The sequence below is a fragment of the Catharus ustulatus genome, chromosome 14 (assembly GCF_009819885.2).
Source record: "Catharus ustulatus isolate bCatUst1 chromosome 14, bCatUst1.pri.v2, whole genome shotgun sequence".
NCBI lineage: Eukaryota > Metazoa > Chordata > Aves > Passeriformes > Turdidae > Catharus > Catharus ustulatus.
The window spans coordinates 8,228,586-8,248,428 of NC_046234.1; the positions used below are offsets into that span (position 1 = coordinate 8,228,586).

The window sequence follows — 19,843 nt, forward strand, 5'->3', positions numbered from 1 at the left end:
TAAAGTGAAGTGATATTTATGAAGAAGTCTAATTTCAAGTTCTCTGCACATATTCAACTAATAATTATTTTAAAGGTTATACAGAAATTTAGTTTTCCATATTGTCATAACCATTTATAATGTCTAAAGTGACTGTGGTACGTGATCATGTCTGAATGTTTTGGAAAAGTTTAGTTTTGTATCACACACCCAATTCTAGGACACTTGGATAGAATGGGTTAACTTTTAATATATTTCAATTATGAGATGAAAAATACTTGTTGTTTGTAGAGTGAGCTATGTGTGTAAAGAAATCTTAAATGTGGTATTTCCTTCAGGTGCTCTGAAGTAGGGAAGAATGTTTTGGTTTATCCCAAATGCCAGCAGAGCCCTTGCACTCTCAACAGCACCACACACTGTACTGTGCTTTTGCAACATCTGTTCCTATTGCTTCAATTTTCACTAATTTGTGCTACTGTAAAATTCAACAGGATGGGACCACATTCAAACGATAGATTCCTTGTTGAGGAAAGGAGGCTACAAAGCTCCGATTACTAATGAATTCAGGAAAACAATAAAGCTAACCAGGTATGCACTGGGACACTGCACATAGCCCTGTTGTAATGCTGGGAGGTGCTCCTTCCTGGTAAGTGCTCCTGCAGGTGGTAATGGTAAACTCTCCTGGCTGTATCATTTGTGATTGCTTTGTTTCCACAAGAGCAGTACATCCTTAGGAGAAGCTTTACACAGGGATGAATGGCACTAAGCAAGGAGTAAGAGGCAGCTTTGCAGTACTAGGACATGTCAGGGTACCTGCACATCTGGTTTGATAACTCTGCATGTTCACAGCAGTGTTTTAGCTCACAGAGGATTTTTTGGCTGTAGTGGGTGTCCAGGCCTGCAGGCAGGGGTTACTTGCTCTTGTTAGATTTATTTGGGCAGATGGTGTGTGGTGGGGCTGCTGTTGTGTTGTCACAGAGGCCCCTCAGATCCCTAATCTGCTGTATCCTCAGAGAAGGCTTTGGGTTATGCCCTGTGGAGTGCAAGTTTCCCTAATCTTAATGTGTGAGACATGCAAGCCACACACTGCTTTGACAGCAGGTGTACTAGTGAAAATATGTCAGGGTATTCCCAGGAGTGGGGACAGGAATTTAATATTTTATTTCATACTAGTTTAGTTTGGTTTTGCTAATTTAATAAAAAGTGTTCTTGAAAAATTGTCCTTAGTGTGATGCAGCCAAGGTATTTCAGAATTAGCAGCAGATACTCTGCCCATAATGGTGGTAAATGGTAGAGGAGTCTGTATGAATGTCTATAGGAATGGCTCTAAAGCTATTTATTTGTATAAACCTGCAGTGTAAAACGACTGGTGAACTCCAATTATTTAGGCATGCATGGAGAAATAGGATTTTTTAAAATCTTAGGTTATAAGGAAGTTTTGACCATTTAACTTCTTCAAGGAGATAAAGATTTTGGGTCTCAATGAGTGTTTGCAATTCTGGATTCTTATAGGAACCTAACTATTGTGGAGTAGCTGAGTAAGGGAAACATTTTATTCTGAAGGTTAAATTAGGGAGGAAGGATTTAGAAGCCAGCTAAATTTCCAAGTGCAGAACCCAAATCTCTCTTTAATTTATTTCAGCTGTACACTTGGTATCTTATTTTCCAAAAGAATATTCAAAAAGAGTATCTGGAGATAGCTGAGGGCAAGAGTAATAATGCTATAGATCATTTCTGTATACCTCAGCAAATAAGGAGTATATTTTTCTATTAAAACAAAAATTCTATATAGCACGTTTTCTTCCTGCTGCATGATTTTCCTTGGAGCAATGGCATGGAGCACAAAAAAAAAAAAACCCTAAAGTTCATCCCCACCCCCCCCAGAAACCCCCCAAAGAAGCCTTATATTTAGTGTAATTAAGTTCACAACAATGAAACTGCTACCAAAATGAATTGCCTGATAAGTTAAATGAGAAACCATAATTTTTTAAATGTTCAGAAAAAGAGGTTTTTTGACTGCCTGTTTTACTTGCTTAGAATCTCAGGTACTGCTGGCACATTAGAGATAGTATTATTAATACTAATTGTTTCCCAACATTAGCCTGGTTTAGAACATCATTTTAATAATTTATTGTCATACAATCATCATTCAATTCACATTGTCATGAAAATATCTATTGGAGGAGTTAGTAAGGGCTTTTAACTTCTTTTTCAAGACTTCTGAATTGAAGTAAACATCCTGTGTGTGAAGAAAGCTTTAGACTGATCATGAGTCTGTCACTCCCTTCAGGTTCACACCCAGCAGTTCTGGCCATGTTTTAAGAGACAGCTAAGCAGCAGCAGTGGCACTGAGGGACTTGCAGCAGTCAGAGGGTCTGGAATGCAGAGGGTCAGCAGCTGGGGAGTCTGTGCCATCTGCAGAGCTGTGCAGGGGCTGTGCAGCTGGCCCAGTCAGGCACAGCCAGCTGTCACCTGCAGAGCCCTTGTTTCCATAGGGTGGGAATTCCATTTGCTGGGTGCAATGTACCATCCCCATGGATTCCAGAAAAGCTGCTGGTTTTTTGTCAGACAATACTGATGCAGATGAATTCAGAGTATGTGTTGTCAGGACCTGGATTCTGCTTTTAGTTACACAGAACTTGGAGATGTTCTTGTGGGAGCATTCTTCATTAATTTTCAACTGACTTGAGAGTCAGGAGAGGTCCCAGTTGAGTGGAACCTGGCAAATGTTGCTCCATTTGGAAGAAGGAAGACCCTTGTTATTACAGGCCTGCCGGTCTCACTTAAATGCCTGGTAAAATTGAAAATGCCTCTCTGTAAGGAGTACATCATACTGTAGAGTGTGATGAGAGGAAATTACTAGAAATGGTGAAAGGCCTCAAAGGCAAGACCCAGAAGGAGTAGCTGAGGGCACATTTTGTTCCCTTTGGAGAGGGCTGAGAAAGACCTCACTGGGTTTACAGGTTCCTTGAGGGGACAGTGGAACAGAGCTGCTTATCTCCCCTTTTGGATGACCAGCAGTAGAACATGAGGAAAGGGAATGAAGTTGCCTCAGGGGAAGTTCAGATGGAGATTAGGAAAATATTCTTTACTGGGAAGGTAGTCAGGCACTGGAACAAACTGTCCAGGGTCATAGCATCAAGCCTGTTGGAGTCCAAGTGGTGTCTGAACAATGTTTTTAACCATATGGTTTAGTTTTAGGTAGTTGTGTGAGGAATAGGGAGTTGGACTCAATATTCCTGATGGGTCCCTTCCAACTGGAAATACTCTGTGATTCTAGTCTAAAAAGAATGTAGCTACATTGAATGTAGATGGGATAATTTTAAAAGCAGAATTTGGCAGACAGTTGATACTGATTGTTTGAAAAACAGCCTAAAAATCTGTACTGCTTGTTTATGGTTTTCCTACTAGGTTTTTGTAGAGTTGGCTGAAGAGACAGGACATTCTCTATTACCTCTGCTTCAACCAACATAGTAGGCAACCGTTTTTAACAATTCTGTTTGCTTAAAGTATTTTTTCATAAGCAGTTATGTTGTGATTTGTCATATGATTCAGGAAATGACACTGACAGTTGTGGCAGTTACCTTGTGCAGCTGAAGTCAGTCTTATTCCCAGCATCAGAAGTGCAGAGCTCCTCTCACTAAACAAACCAGCAGTGCAGCATTTCTAGTGCTACTTGCAGCTTCCTGGTAACAGTTCCTGAATTGGCCTCTCTGCTCTTTGCCAGGTACCGCAGTGAGAAGATGACGATGAGCTACACAGAGTACCTTGCCCATCGTCAGCATCACTTCCAGAATGGTATTGGGCACCCCCTTCCAGCATACAACCATTATTCCTGACACTGAGCCGCATGACCAGTCACTGGACCTCTCTGCAGACCTCTTCCCAGGAGACCCTGCCCCTTCTTGGTCTAGCTATCTCTATTACTGTACCATTTTATGATGATAGTTTCCGTTGCCATGTTGAGACTTCTTAGTTGGTTCAGCTCATCATGGCAACGGGAGGGAAAACTGCATTACTACAAAGATCCCATACCTTTTTATTATTGATTCACTGCAGATTTTTTTGCAGCATATACCCTTAGGATTTTTTATGAAAATTTAAATTTCTACTTCATTAACATTGAATTATATCAATCAAGGCTTTCTGTAACTGTGGATGGAAGGAAGAGTTTAAGGATTGCAGTAAGGGATGTTTTGCTTAGCAAAAAGGCATTAATGGCTTTTGCATTAGTGGGTGTGATAGGGAATGAAACATATCAGATTCAGGTATTGAAGTAGACAATTAATTGCATTTTCGTAATATTCTTAATGACGTTGTGTGTACAATATCTCACCTTCACAGTAAAGATTCCATGTAGCTCTGTACAGGATCTCCAGATCCAGCACAAACAGCCACAACACCAAGGCTGACGTACAGGATGCTTTCTTGGGATGAAGAGAAGCAACTCACGTACAGACAGGTGATGTTAACATGGCAGCATTTTCAGAATCAAGTGGCATAAATGATAGGGCACAATCCAATCCAGGACCCCTTTGTGTCCCATCCTGTGCTGGGAATCATGGGCAGCCCAGGCCTGTCAGGAGTAGTTAGGAGAATGCATTTCTAATGAGACTATGCCTTTCTGATGACTTAAATTAGGAGTAACTCAAATTTGTGTCCTGAAAACAGGTTGGTGAGTAGCCGATGTCATATTAGGAAGAAAATGGATTTAGATTTTAGTGCCTTTGACTATAACATAATTATATACTTATATATAAAATTAATAGAAAATATATACTCCAGACATTCTAGCAAACCCTGTTGAGGCTGCTCTGGCATCAGGGTTTTGGACAATTTTTTTTCTCTTTAAAATGAGATTTATTTTTTTGTTCTTTCATCTGCTCTTGAACTTACTGAGTTTTACCAAGTCATGAATAGTTATATCAAGTTAACTTTTGTTTAATAAAAGCAAAAAGACTGTTATGAGAGAGCCAGGACAAGTATGCCATAATGTTACATGTTTTCATCTATTGCAGGAATAGTGCTTGAGAGATACAAATACTGTGTAATAATTCTGATACCCCTCCACACGGTAGAAGAAAGACAAACTGATTGGAACTTTTTTCTGCAGTAAAAATAGGATTTAGTAAAAGGTATGTGTGGTCTATCTGCAAGGCCAGTTGATGGCAGGAGCTTACTCCTTCCCCTGTGCCTGCAGAAGCCCCATTGCTGGCTGTTGCAACACAGGTCACCTGTTACAGAAAAGACCTTCCTAATCTGTGTGAGTAAACCACAGTAAGCAGAAATTCCTGTTACTTTGAATAATGAATGTTTGTAAATACATAGATATATAAAAATCAAATAGATAAAATTCAGTTGTTTAAAAAAAATTGGATTTACTGTAAAAGTTTTAAAATAGTGTTTCAAAGTCAGATAAGAATAAATTATGCTCATCCCTTATGTGAGGTTAGGTCTGCCACTTAATTTCTGTTGAGGTTCTTGTAGAAGGTCTTTGGTATTCCTTCATCCACAGCATTAATGTCCAAATATTACCATTTTCAGTTGCGATGCCTTAATTTTTAAGCAGAGGGCCTGAAATTTCAGGAGCCAAGAGATGCCAGCCAGAAGCTGCAAAAATTAGATGTTTATAGAGGCTATTTTGGATGATACTGTTGTCTTGTTTCAACTTGGGGAACACTTTTAGATGAACTAGTCTTCAAGTGGAAATGTGAACAAGTGGCTACCTGATAGAGTCGTGTTGGTTTTTTTTCTTGCCCTTATAGGGAACCTGAGCACAAACTGAATCATTCTGCTGCGAAAAAAAGTCATCCAACCCCATCTTTATCTGTCATCTCGTTACAGCTCGCTCGTGCTTCTGCATGAGCTCATTGTTAGAAGTTTTTTAAAAAGATCTATTATATATAAAAATATATATGTATTGAAAGGTGCTAATCAACCTCAAGAAGGTCACGTGACTGGTCATGCGGATCTAAAATCATATCAGATTTTTTAAGAAATCTTCGATATATGCAGATGTTATACAGAATTTCTTACCAGTGTAATAATGATATACTGATGCATAAACAATCCTGCAGGATTTTAAGGACAAGGTCAGCAATACTTCCCACCATGGCTTGGGGGAGAAAAGGATAGTTTTGTCTCCTTTTTGTATACAGCATAATGCACAATGCATTTTTGTCTATCTCTTAGTAGCTGTTGCTTAAAAATATAGTTCAAGGGTGTTATACAAACTTGTAAAGGTGTGCTTTTGAACCGAGCTCATGCCAGACCCTTCTGGACCAGAGTTTTGTATCATTAATTAAAAAACTGTTACAGAGTCTGTGGTCAATCAGATTGTATGATTTTTATTTTTTTTAAGATTGGTATAATCAGTCTACCTACAGTGTTTCTAGGGCACCTACCTCTGAGCAGCACACTGTGCTGAACTGCTGCAGATTGTTTCTCTGTAATTGTGGGATTCTTTGTACCAAACGTGCAGCTCTCTGTGACATGCACTGGCACAGAATAGGTCTGTTTGCTTAAAGCTGATCAGCAATTGCTCTCACAAATGTCATTCCCTCGTAGTTACATTTACTAACTTTTACCTGTACTGTTGGGGTTAGCTACAGATTTGTTTTTCATTTGGGGTACTTTATGGAAATTAAGGTACAACCAAGTAGCTTATTTCACTGTTGGTTAAGTTGAAATGCTGATTTTTTTAATGAGCACTACTCATTTGCCTTATTCCATTGAAGAGAGTGTTGGGTTGTTCTTGGTTTTTTTTTTCATTCTCTTGCCTAATGTTCCTAAAAACTCTGTTCTGTAAACTGAGTTATACAACCAAACCATAGACTTGACACGAAGCTGTTACTTGGTGATGCTTCAAGTGTCCTTCCTGCTGCCATCCCAGCGGATGCTGCTCCGGCAGGGGTGGACGCTGCTGTCCTGACCTCAGCCCCGCTCTGGAACCAAGGTGGGCACAGCCCTGGCACACCTGGAGTTTGTATATGGACCTCTACTTGTCTTCAACTGTGCGGGTTTTTGAAATTTTTGTCTGGAGTAGGTTACATCTCTTAATGTGTGTTAGATCAAACCAAAGAAGCCTCCAGCCATGCCCAAATGCTGCTCCTAAAGCCTGCCTTCCAGTCCTTACAAAATCCCTGCAGGATTAAATGTGTTAACTTTTTTATTTTTGTACAGTTTCTAACTGATTTTTGCTAGTGATGTTAATTGAATTAAGTTTATTTGGGGAGTCTGAGTATCTCCTCCATTTAAATAAACTGGTGACTTTCATTTTATGTTAAAAAAAAAAAAAAAGTTAAAAAAAAAAAAGAGAAACCCAAAGTGTGCCTCTCAGATTTAAGGGTTTCTGGTTACATTTATTCTTAAGACCAGCAATGATTCTTTATATACAAAGATATGTTTTCCTCATTTTTTATTACTGTTAAAGAAAAAAATAAAAAAGAAAAACCTCTTCCTTTGCTCTGGACTCAATAATTGTGCTGGTACATAAACGCACTGAGAAAACAAACTTTTGTTTGAAACTTTTGTAACAACTTATGACTTTTTGTATATCAAAGTTGATTCTTTTCAAGATATTTGGATCTAGTTTCTAAGTTATTTTAGTGTTTTATATGTTACAAGGAAAAAAAAACAAATTGTTCACCAGCATCTTGAGTTATCTTCAATGCCATGGTGACACAGAGTGGGCTCAGAGCTACCTGGAGTAGCTTGTAAGGCCTCGGTCTTCTCCTTCCTTCCTTAGCAACTCAGTTGATTACAGTAATATCACAGATTACCTGAACCCCCTTCTTTCATAACTAGATCCTTCTTCCTTCCACATTTAATTGCTATTAGTGTGAAGAAACTGTTGAAATGGGCATTTTAATATAAGTATGGCTTAAAAAGAGAAAAATGAGGAAAAAGAAAAAAAAATGCTAGAAGGTTATCTGTGGGTCTGTGAAATATGGCTGTGGAAAGATATATTGTAGTAGTTTTAACACTATTGTTATTACCTTTTAAATCATTTACCCAATAAAATAAGGAAAAATAATCACCATTTCTTTTTATGTTTCTCTGCTTAATTGTGTGGCTTGGTCAATGTTTTTATTGAAGCATTTGTACCTGGTGTCAATGCCAAAGGCTAAGGATGTGTTAGAAATATTTCCCTCTTTCCCTTTTGTCTGCTGTAGGAACAAACTGGGGACAGGTACATGCAGCTTTCACTAAACATTCCCAGTGAAATCACTGTTTATATCAGCTATATCAGTTATTTATCTCAGTATATTTATCTGTATTTATATCAAGTGCAGTTCAGTTTTATACTTTATTCTTATGTCTAACTTTACACTGGAATTCTGTCCAGGCCTGAGCCCCCTCCTGTGAGAGGCAGAAGTGGTTTCAATCTTTTGAAGCAAAACTTCTTTGCAGAACCTATTATACTGGTGTCAGCAACACAGAAGTGGTGCCCCTTTACAGCCAGATTGTTCAACAGAGCACTGTGCCAACATGAAGAATCTCTGTCCAAGCAACAGTACAGCTGATGCCAGAATTGAGTTGGAGAACTCCAGTCCCTCAGCCAAATTCTTGGTGCACTGAGAGACACTTTCTACTGAGTCTGAGTTAAAAGCATATTTCCTCTGTAGGATCATTCCTGAGACAAAGCATTCCATCTCCCTGGAACTCAGCTCCAAGTTTAGAAGGGCTTTGCCTCCTGTTATATTAACAACTCTGCTGGCTGTAGCTGTAAAGTCTTTGAAAGCAGAGCAATAGAATCCCTGTAACCTTTGGATGTTGAAGTCTGATGCAGCCATTACTTCACTCCCTCTGAAGTTTTGTTTTAGGAGACTAACAGACATCTGAAGGGGAACCTGCCTGGGTGAATACTAAACCAGTGCTGGAAGCTGGTTCACAGATTTGGTATCATTAGTCTGAACTGTGTAAAACTTACACCAAACCTAATCAATACCCTGAGGCAGTTAAAGGCAGAGTTGGTTACTACTTCCTACTTCCATTCTTCTCACTGCTGTAAAAATCAAACCAATCCAGTAGCATTAAGGGTGTTTCAGATGTAAAAACTTGCTTATTCTTACATATTTGTTGGTATTATAAAAGGTTGATTTCCAATTAGCTATAGACAATAATCAGCAGTACCTGCAATGGGAAATTGCTTGCTTGGTTCAGCACAGGCTGCCATATAGCTCTTTACCTTGGATTTCTACTTAAGCTGCTTCATCAGTCTTTATACTCCTCCAAAGAAATTAAGCTGGAGAATTGATTCTTTTCCCCAGCCACATGAAAAATCAAATCCTCTGCAATGGATATTTAATAATAGAGAGTGGGCACATCAAGTATGTTCCTTCTTCCAAGAACAGTATTTGCCAAGAACTGCACAGGAGGCAATAACCTGCTTGTCTGAGATGTACTGGGTCACAAGAACACATTTAACTAGGCTGCAGTCGTGTTTATCACAGCCAGAAGCATTTGCAAAGGGCATTAAAACTACTTTTCCCTCCTGTGGTGGGAACTGAGTGCAGTCCTGTAGCTGCTACAGCAGCTTTCTTAAAAGAGGTGTGAGCTGAAAACTTCTGTGCATATTCTACCATCTTCTGCTGAAGTGCTGTGAAATAGGAACTACATTGCCCAAGCTGGGGTAGGAACAGTGAGGAAGGGTGGAGAAAGCATCCTTGTATTGTGACAGTTCCCTGAGCTCTGCACCTGAAAGACAAGGACAGGTCCTATTTAAACAGCGATTAAAGGATTTATACCCTGCAGTGAGCTCTGCCAGTAAGCTGCTGTTACCTGACAGGTACCAGGCACAAGTCAGACTTGAACTGCTTGAAATCCCAGTACCCACTGTTCTCCCAGGAAGGGCTGTGTGCAAGGTAGACAACATCAGGCTGTGCAGCCTGTTTCAGACAGCAGCCTCCATCTTCTTATCTGATTTATAAAGAGCTAATATTACCATAGCCTCATGATTCTTATCTAGTTATAAAAAGTCCTAAGCAAGACAGACTCAGACCCAGCACAATTAGAATGATAACAAAACTATCCAGTAAAATGCATTTATTTGTTTTAATGCCAAGGTTTAACAATTTTGTCCAATGATACGGACTTAGGCACAACAACAAAAAAGCCTACCAGAGCAAAATATGAAAACAAGTACACAAATTACCCCTTATTTATAAATGTTACCTCATAACCAAAGTTTAGCACATAAAAAGTTTACAAAATTTATAACACTCTTACAAATTATTCAGAACTAACAGCAGTTAGGCCTATCCACATCCATCCTTGCCTTTGCCAACCCATTCATGTCCCTGCCATGCTGGGACTAGAGCATGGGGTGAGCAGCCCTGCAGGTTCTGCAGCTCCCCAGTGCTCCAGCCCAGCCCCTGGCACAGTGTGGTTGGGGACAGTGGGATGTGCTCACTGCTCTGCCTGCTGTGTCCTCTGCAGCATTGGAATAATGACTCAGGAAATGCATAAATAGTTTTTAAAAGTACAAAACTGACCCTGAAGAAAAATAAAATTATTTATAAAACAGCTTGGCTTTGACTAAGTTACACCAACAGCTGCAAGAGATATTTACAGCAATATCACTTGAAGTACTAGATCACAAAAATCAACAGATTTGTTATGAGTCCTGTCACTGTAGAACTGAAAACACCAAAGCTGACCTGTCTGCCTGCAGAAACCTTCCACCAGGGCTGACATACATCCTCTTCCTCGGTTTTGGCTTTTTCAGAGCTTTGTTAACTCTTAAGGACAAATTTGATTCCTAATCCGCCTAGAATGAAACAATTGCAACACTGAAGAAAACACCACAACTCTTATTTTCCATTAGCTATGGATGCATGGATCCATGTGCAAGACTTAGACATAAAAGTACAGTTAGTTAACAGATGCAAATAGCCATTTCTGAAAAATACAATTGAATTTTATAAAATTATCTCAAATACACAGAAATATCACAACTCAGTGGCCAGAAACAGAAACCTGCAATTAGGTACTCTCTGACCTCAGGGTTTGACTGGACTGCAAATGGACTGTTCCTGTTTCCCTGGCTCACCAAGGCAGCAGCTGCTCAAGCACATTTAAGTTTTGCTTATGGGCAGCATCTTTGAACTAAGAAACTGAACCAAAACCAGCTCCAGGTACATGTTCATAGACTGTGGTTTTTCGTTGATTTATAACACATGGGTAAGAGCTATTTGTTTGCACCCTTCAAAAGAAACAAGATGCAAATCCTCCTAAGGTGCTTAAAAGAAGGTAAAGAAATAGATCCAGCTCAGGCATTGTACAGTGTCTGAATCCCTGGAAAAATAGCACTGCAGGCATCCTGGGCAGCTGAAGCCATGGCACAAGGTGGTGGGGGCAGAAATGTTATTGGCTTACCTCTGCTTTGGAGGGCTACTTACTTCAAGGCTCCATAAACAAACCCATCAGTAAACAGGTTTATTATAGCTATTAATGCTTCATTTGTGGGTGCACTTGGAAGGAAATGCAGCCAGTGGTAGCTGAAGTAATGAGTTTGCTTAACTCTTTGTTTCTTTTGAAATGCCTACAACACTACCATTTGGAGGGCTCTGTTCAGACCCCTTAACCCATGCCACCATCTCTAAAAGCCAGGCAGTGACACTGCACAAGATTTTTTTTGGTATTCTGGCCAGCAAATGAAGCCACTCTGGGGTGAGATTTTACACTCTACTTCAGCTGCTGGGAACAGTGGGTTGGGCTCTGCAGCCCCACTCCTGCTCTGTCCCACAGTTACTGCCACTGCTGCTGAAATTCCCAGTGCCATGACCCATTTGGGCACATTTGACCAGGAGACCCACGACAACCCTTTCACTTGTGCATTGCACTGCAGCACTGTAAAATCTCATCCCCACGTACTGGACAACAGCTTCAAGATGTTTTGACATGGACTGAGTGTGTGACACCCCAGGAGAGAATGCAGTCACCTCCCAGGAACAGCAGTGGAGTTCTGTGCTTTCATTTCCTGCATAAAGCAACCAAAGAAATCTGTATAGTGTAACTGCCTGTAAAACAAACCATTTATGGAAAAGAAAAATCAGCCTCTGCCAGGAAAAACAACAAGTAACTGCTATAGAGATTAAGTACTCTGCTTTCCCATTTCCTGCATATATAGCAAGCTCTGGCTCATGCACATTCCCAGCAGATACCAGAGATAGGTGAGTAATGAAGGATGTGAAGTTCCGTAACAATTGCTTCACAAGTTTTTTCCTTTTCTGCTCCCATTCTGGCCTGTCCTTCCACTTCTGTGGAGCCTGTCTCAGCTACACTGATGCAGTTTTGAGTGGTGGGGTCACCATAAATCAACATGAAGTTCCTAAAAGCCTTCAAAGAAGGGCATGAGGAAGGAAGAAAAAATTTTAAGTTTTGGGCCTGTCACAGGAAAGATTGAGGCTCTGGAGCAGATCCAAAGCAAAGCATTAGAGCTGGGGAAAGGTCTGGAGCACACATCAAAGGAATGGCTGAACGTGTTTAGCCTGGGGAAGAGGAGGTTCAGGGTGGACCTTGTCACTCTGCAACTGCCTGAAAGGAGGATGGGGGTCAGCCTCTTCTCCCAGGAAATAAGTAACATGACAAGAGGAAACAGCTTCAAGTAGCACCTTTAAATTGGATGTTAGTAAAAATCTCTTCACCAGAAGGGTTATCAAGCCTTGAACAGGCTGCCCAGGGAAGTGGTGGAGTCACCAACCCTGGAGAGATTTAAAAGACATGTAGGTGTGGCACTTGGGGATAAGGGTTAGTGGTGGGCTTGGCAGCGCTGGGTTAATGCTTGGCTTGATGAACTCATGGGTTTTCTCCAACCTAAATGATTCTGTTCTAACTCAACCAGCCTCACAAATACTGCACAACAAAAAAGCAACAGCTTGTGTTAAAAATGTGGAGGTTGCACTGCCTGCATTCCCACCTGACTTCAGCTGCATCATTTGATTCCTTCACTGCAGCTCCAGTACTTCTAAAATCCTTACTGAGGGCACTAGTTGGTACCTCTCTACTTTTCTGCCTGTTCAGTGAGACATTTTCGCAGCTTAAATTGATACGACAGATTCAACAAGCTCCAGAATGTGCCCACATAAGGTTTAAAAGGACAGTACAAATGCCCCATCAGGGCTCCATCAGCAAACTCCATGTGGTGAAATTACACCTTGAATTTCTGTGTGACTCAAAACAACTGGAGCAGCATAAGAGGGAAAAGCACAGGTGACCAGCCAGGGAGGGAGGGCAGGGGCAATCACTCCCAGCAGTTCTGTACCAGGAGTTCCTTTCCACTGCCCAGGGATGGCCCTATCAGCTCTGTTCATATTCCTGCTACTGAATTTTAAGTTAGCCAGAAGAGCTTGCAAATTCTGCTTTCCAAGCAAAGACCTTGCACTGAGAGACACCTGAGCTCATTTAATTGACCAGAGGCAGTCAATGGTGGCAAACAGCAGCTGCTTTATACTTGTTTGGAATGCCCTGAAGCAGATGATTACAGATAGGAAATGCTGTAATTTAAAAAAGGGAAAAAGAAAGGACTCCTACTTAGAGAAGTGGTTCCAGTAACTACAATACTATGATGGGGAAAAAAAAAAGGGAAGATGCTTTTAAAAAATGGCTATTTTTAAAAAAAGGAACCCAAAACCTTAAGTTAAGCAAATAATAATGCTAAATAGTATTTGCAAAATTTGTCTGAAGTCCTTCTATTGTAATAGTAACACCAGCTGTATATGCCTGAGGGATAGTTTAGGTACATGGTGCATATTCTCACGTTGTGAGCATACAGTATATTTTTTGTGTGTGTATATATATATCTATATATATATATATATACACACACACATAAGCAAGGCATGAAAGAAAGCCAGAAACCAGCCTGTAAATCAGAATATGGGACAATGTATATCTGATTGAGGTGTACTTTTTTAAAACATATGGAGTAGAAATACTTGAATAGTTTGCTCCCTCACCAAAGAAATTTTTTCTTTTTTAAAGAAAAAAAAAAAAAAGTCAACTTACTTTTGCTTCCTCAGGTGTAAACGTCTGTACCTTTACTTCAGCACATACCTTCAGGTGATCTAGCTAGAGGAGGTATGATGGTCCTGGTTTATCTTACAAGTCACAGCTTTGACAGCACAATGAATCTATTAAATTCCCACAAACTTCTGTATAACAAAAACCTGCAGCCCTGAAACACAACAGTCTGCATAACAGACTCACAATTCCAGAAGAACACAGTCAGGATTTCCATCTTTCTGCCCAATGGTTTCTCCTCCTGTAAAATTTGAGCAGGTACACACAGTTGATCATTCTACCCATCTACATCCTGGTTCTTCAAAAGACATGATGGGCCATGCTACTAAACTGGAAAATGTTCCTTGCTGTAGAGGCCTACACTGATTTGACATTCCTTTTTATACCTGTATTTTAAAATCAGTACACATGATATAGCAGAACTGTAGAGGGGAGGGAGCAGAATTTAATTTGGTTTCTCCACCAACCAGTCTGGTGAATGAGGGTCAGTATAGGCAGAGCAGGAATGTTTCAAAAGCTACTAAGTATAAAAAAGCCTTGATATTTACATTGGACTTTGTATCTCCACTCCTTCTCCAGTCTAAGCAGAAAATGAAAAAAACTGTTTTGTTCAAAGTCAGGACAGAACAGTAGATGCAATATCTTATTATGGCCTATATATAACATGGGCTTTTGAAATTATTTCAACATTCCTTTTTTCCCCTCACCAAAATAAAAGTATCTCTAAAACATAATGATGGGACTTCACTAGCTAGGTACTACAACTTAGAAATTAAGTAGTTGATTGATTTTTTTTAATGAGTTATTATTCCCCAACATTTTCAACCACCTTAAAGAAAATACAGTAGAACCTCACTGTTTTGCACTTCTGGCAGGAAGATTAAGTATGCAGTTTCCTGTGACCATTTTGGAACATTCAAGCTTTAAGAATTAAGCCACAATGATGCAGTTCAGCATGTTGATTCACATCAGTGGAGTGCTACAATTCAGCATTTTTTTCCTATCCTAGAAATGTAATATTCTTTAACAGAAAATAAATCAAAACGAGGTAGCACTGCCACTGTCTTTGCTGGCCTAATTTTAAATGGTGGTTTAGCAAGATTCTACTGTAATCTATACAAAATGTATAAAACAGAAACCTTCCCCAGAATAAGGCCACAAATTTTGCCATTGGCAATAGGCAGTGAGAAACAGCAGGTATAAAAACCCCATCACTTCATTACAGAGTTGGTTTTGAGGCAAAAAACCGAGGGAAGAAGTATAAAGCCATTGTCCTCTCATCCCCCCTCTGTTTTCCAGTGTATCTCTGCTTCCTGTATTAACTGCTCTGTGGGGAGAAATTTCAGTCTATTTTCTTAGCTGGGAGTCTAAGCAAGTCCATGCTCCATTTGAAGGTGGGGACAGCACTCTGAAACAGCAGGATTATGAGCTTCCCATGGGTCATGGTCATGACAGTCTGATGTCCAGATGCCCAGATTCGGTACCAGGGCCCATAAAAAGGATCTGAGATGGCTGGGCACAGCATGTTGTTTAAATTCACTTCTGTAACCTGAGGAAGCAACAATAAATTGACCAATTAACAATATTTTTATCTTGCACTGATTCACCCAAAACCAGTGAAAATTTAGAAAATTACCATAATAATAAAAAATTTTCAAGTGACACACATTTGCTCAACACAAGAAGGGTAGTTTTCAGAAAAAAGTAGATACAAATTTAATAAATGGATTTATGCAGGTACATAACCAATCTATGAAATATTTTACCAGTACTTGCAAGATAGAATATACAAATGATCATTAGAACACACAATTTGCATACTAGTAGCCTTATCAAAAATTTGCATGCTAGTAGTCATATCCATGTAGACCTGGACACTTAAAATACTCAGTGTTTTTACTCTGAATATACTTGCAGACTATCCATTTATTAATCTGGGTTTACTTACCAATCCCAGGATCTGCAAGATGCTAAAATGATACACAAACATAAACCCCGTGGATAGAAGAGCCCACCAGAAATTGCAGAGCGGTTCAGGGGTGTAGACACCTTGAAAAGAAAGGAATAGATTAATGTTCAGCTGCACTGCTGTGCCCATCACACTCTCAGTGAATAATCCTCTCTCTGCTGCTCTCTGGATGTCAGGGTATCTGGCTTGAGCTGATAACCTCCTCAATACCATTATAGTGATTAATATTTGAGAGCTTTATTTCTTACTTGAAGCATCCTGATCAGCTTCTTCCCTCCTTCTTGTCAAGCAGTGAAATGTACAATATGTTACCTTGCTAAATTTGTCTATTTTTACCAACATCAATGATTTTTACTTCATTCTTCCTTCTACAATAGGAGCAATAAATGCAATAACAGTGCACAATGAATCTTCAAAAAATCGTGTTATTTATACTTAAACACCTGCTTCTTGCAGGGATTATGAATTCAGCATGCACAGAACTGATTTAGGCAGCAGCAGGTCCTGCAAAACCTATATTAGAGCACAGGTTAATAGTAATTTCCTAATTTTATGGTTGTTTAACAACTATTAATAAGGAACTTGCACCAATAATGCCAAGGAACAGAAAAGCTGTATCAGATGGTCAATCCATTAATGACAGGCCATGCTTTTAAATTAAAGCTGCTCTGGAGATATTTCCAGATATACACTACAAACAGTTTTATAATCAGTAGATATCACAGATACTGTAAAATACTTTTCCCTTCAAATGAAGTAGCAGATGTATTATTCCAGCCTTTCTCTACCCTCTCAAAACCAGGTTTTACTGACAAAACACAATGTTCCCTCATCTAGAATGTACCAACAAAATCAGATTTAATAAAATTACTCATAGATACAAGACTATCTTGGGATATTGAAATTTCATACGGTAAGAACAAAACCAGTATACAGAGTTCTCCAGATTCTTACTAGCAGACATGAAAATTGCACTGTAAAAGATGTGGAAAAGTATTACTTTCCTTATGACTTTAATAACTTAGCCTCAGAACACAGAATAAAGATGCACAATGTCATACTGTTTGGCTGCTCTAAGAGTTTCAGAGGATTATAAAAATACACTGGCAATTTTTATCTGCCTTTATCTGCTCTCTGATCCATTAGATATTATTAAATACTGGAACATGTTTCCAGTACTCAAGGAACAGCTTAGAGCACAGAGTGCAATATTGATACTTGCCTTGGCTAGCCAGCACACTCAGTAATTACCAGGAAGTAATTAAAGACTTGAGCATACACTGCACAAGGCTACTGGGAACCTAAAAACCTCCACATGCAGAGTGGCTACCACAGCACCCATCAGACCACAGCTGCTATGAAAATGCTGTGTATGGAATCCTATGGAGATAAATACAAGTAACTGCTGGGACCACATCACTGTTTAATGCTGCATCCCAGCTCAGGTTTCAGATCTCTAGAGCAATGCTTGCTCAAGCTCTGTCACCCTTCCAAAATTATATTCTGTAGAGCTTCCTTCCATAATTTGTACCCAGTGTGCTAGTTCAAATTGATTTTGCAGTAGCTACCTGAAATAAGCTCAATTAAATAGCATTTGGTGAATGCTACAGATTCAAAATCACTGCACATCCACTCAGTGTCCATTCCCAAGAACACAAGGGCTGTGCTGCTCCTTGCACAGGGTAAGACTGTGTGTGCATGTGTCAGTGCCAGCAGCATATCTGCACCCCACACAGCCCTCCTGGTTCTAAGGAACCAGCAGCAGTGTCATTACTCCAGGTACCTCTGCACCCCGGGGTTCACTGAGCAGGCTGGGAGTTGGGGAGCCCATGATAAATTTGGGCACAGGAGCTACTTGGAAAGCACAGGGCAGCTTGTGAAGTTTCTTAATGCAGTGGGAAGGTGAAGGCCAGAAGTGCCTGAACAGCAAGTAAAACCAAAGGTAAAAGAGAACTCTCCAGGAATCACTTTAAGTTCTGCAGGTAAAGGGAAAAAATTCCCAACAGTAATTCTTGGGATGCACTTGGCAAGCGTGAGCTAAGAAGTGGCATCCTATTTAGAAAACAGTACAGAAGTCTTGAATTTGATTGCAATGACAGTCATTAAACTCCATGGCCTGAAGACATCAGATAGGTGACACCACCTTGAATATGCTTTTTCATTACAGAGAGAAGAAGAGGAGGAGGAATGAGCCTTGGTGGCAAAGTGCAGGAGATCATGGCTCTATTTTTAGCTGTACCAACTTAAGGTGACCTGGTCAAGCTTTACAGAAACTCTTTGTGCTCCCTCCTCTGTTATAAAGAAAACACTGCTTGACTTGCGAAATTTATTTCTATTATCCTTGCAGTTTTAGGTGCATGTTTAACCTAAATACAAAACACAACATTAAATTTAAATAAGGCATCAAAGCAGCTCCTGGGAACTGGCTGAGCAGTGCTAAACCAAACTGGGTTTCTGTTGGCAGTTGCCTGTGTTATTTCAAAAGTATTTGACAAAGTCTGGTGAGAGTCTAAAGGGGTGAGCACCCAGGAAAGCTAAAATACAGAAATCTCCATATTCAGGTGACTTACAGTACAGGTAGGGTATAAATACTAATACAGGCAAGACCTGTAGACCCCAACTATAAAATAAGACTGGAGGGAGACAACAGTCATTAAAGGACTGAGGAAATTGCACAAGATGACAACACAGATCCACGGCACAATTTGGGTTTGAACTCAGGTTTCTCACGTCCAGCTTCAGTCTAATCAGGGAATGGTATTTCAGAGGTCCCTTAGCAGAGTTCTTCAGGTTCCCCCAGCAAGGAATTTCACTCTGCTACATCCTCATTCCGTTGCAAAATTTAAAAAAAAAATACATCAGCAACTTTTGCTCTCTACAGATTTTTGGTCTTGCTTTGTACCAGAAATATCCCTCCTTATTAGACTTTGCCATCATGAAAATAATGGTGTAATTTTCAGCAGTATATTTGGACATCAAAGGACAAAAAGGAAACACTGATCTCTGCACAAAAACATTTTAGAGCACTCTAGAGTCCACAGTGTGCTTTGGGAAACTAATTCTAAATCCATACCCGAGATATTTTCTGCACATTTCTCATTAAATAAAATACCCACTATAGATTTTATTACTTTTGAGCCCTGCTGTTCAATGGATGGCTGTTTAATGGAGCAGAGTGGTCTATTTTCCATTGTATGGTCTGTTAAAAAAAAACACAAACAGGAAAACTGAGAGCCAGCTGAGTGGTTGTTTGAAGGTCCTGTGTTGGCTTTGGCAAAAGCTACTTGCTGCTTGCATAGGAAATCAATTTCAATAGGTGGGAGCAGAGACTTTCACTCTCTTATTTATGAAGGAGCATGGGCAGTTCTTATACATTAAGCACTTACAGAAATTTAGTCCAAGTGCCAGTCTGACCCTGATCTCATTCTCAAAAACACACCCAAGGCAGCTGAGGCCATTCCAAGCTGGGCCCATCTAGGCAGGCTGCAGGTTTGCTCCTGTGTTGAAACAGCATGGCAGGGGACACCTCCCTTTAAACTTCATTATCCCAACAGCATTGATATGAAGGATTCCATAAAGACTGAAGAGTTTGGGGTTCTTCATCTGTTTCTAAACAAGAAAGATTTTGTTCATCTTGAATATGCTAAGTTGTTAATTTTGCCATCTAGGAAATGGAAGCATGGCTTCAAAAAACTAAAGATCAACAAAGAGATGCCATTTTTTTAATGCTGCTCCCTCCCCACAATGTGCTAGTTCAAATGTTCTTATGAACTATTCTTTTTATTTAAAATTTTCAATACACAAGCTTCTGAAAATTTGAACGTAACTTAATAGAAAATGAAAACATAATACAGGAGAAAATTACTCTCT

At 39.8% G+C, this 19,843-nt stretch overlaps 2 protein-coding genes across 5 annotated transcripts in view; one reads left to right on the forward strand and one right to left on the reverse strand.

Annotated features, from left to right (window-relative positions):
* AMMECR1 (AMMECR nuclear protein 1) overlaps nucleotides 1-8,020 on the forward strand; it is a 97,141-nt gene extending 89,121 nt beyond the window's left edge. For both annotated transcript variants that reach the window (XM_033072140.1, XM_033072141.1), the window contains 2 exons: nucleotides 471-567; nucleotides 3,707-8,020. In XM_033072140.1, the coding sequence (XP_032928031.1) occupies nucleotides 471-567; nucleotides 3,707-3,818 (209 nt within the window). In that variant the 3' untranslated portion in view covers nucleotides 3,819-8,020. The remainder of the gene's footprint in view (nucleotides 1-470; nucleotides 568-3,706) is intronic.
* Nucleotides 8,021-10,011: 1,991 nt separating this feature from the next.
* TMEM164 (transmembrane protein 164) overlaps nucleotides 10,012-19,843 on the reverse strand; it is a 32,172-nt gene continuing 22,340 nt past the window's right edge. For all 3 annotated transcript variants that reach the window (XM_033072241.1, XM_033072243.1, XM_033072244.1), the window contains exons 6-7: nucleotides 15,953-16,053; nucleotides 10,012-15,553 (exon numbers count right to left, since the gene is read on the reverse strand). In XM_033072241.1, coding sequence (XP_032928132.1) covers nucleotides 15,347-15,553; nucleotides 15,953-16,053 — 308 coding nt within the window. In that variant the 3' untranslated portion in view covers nucleotides 10,012-15,346. The remainder of the gene's footprint in view (nucleotides 15,554-15,952; nucleotides 16,054-19,843) is intronic.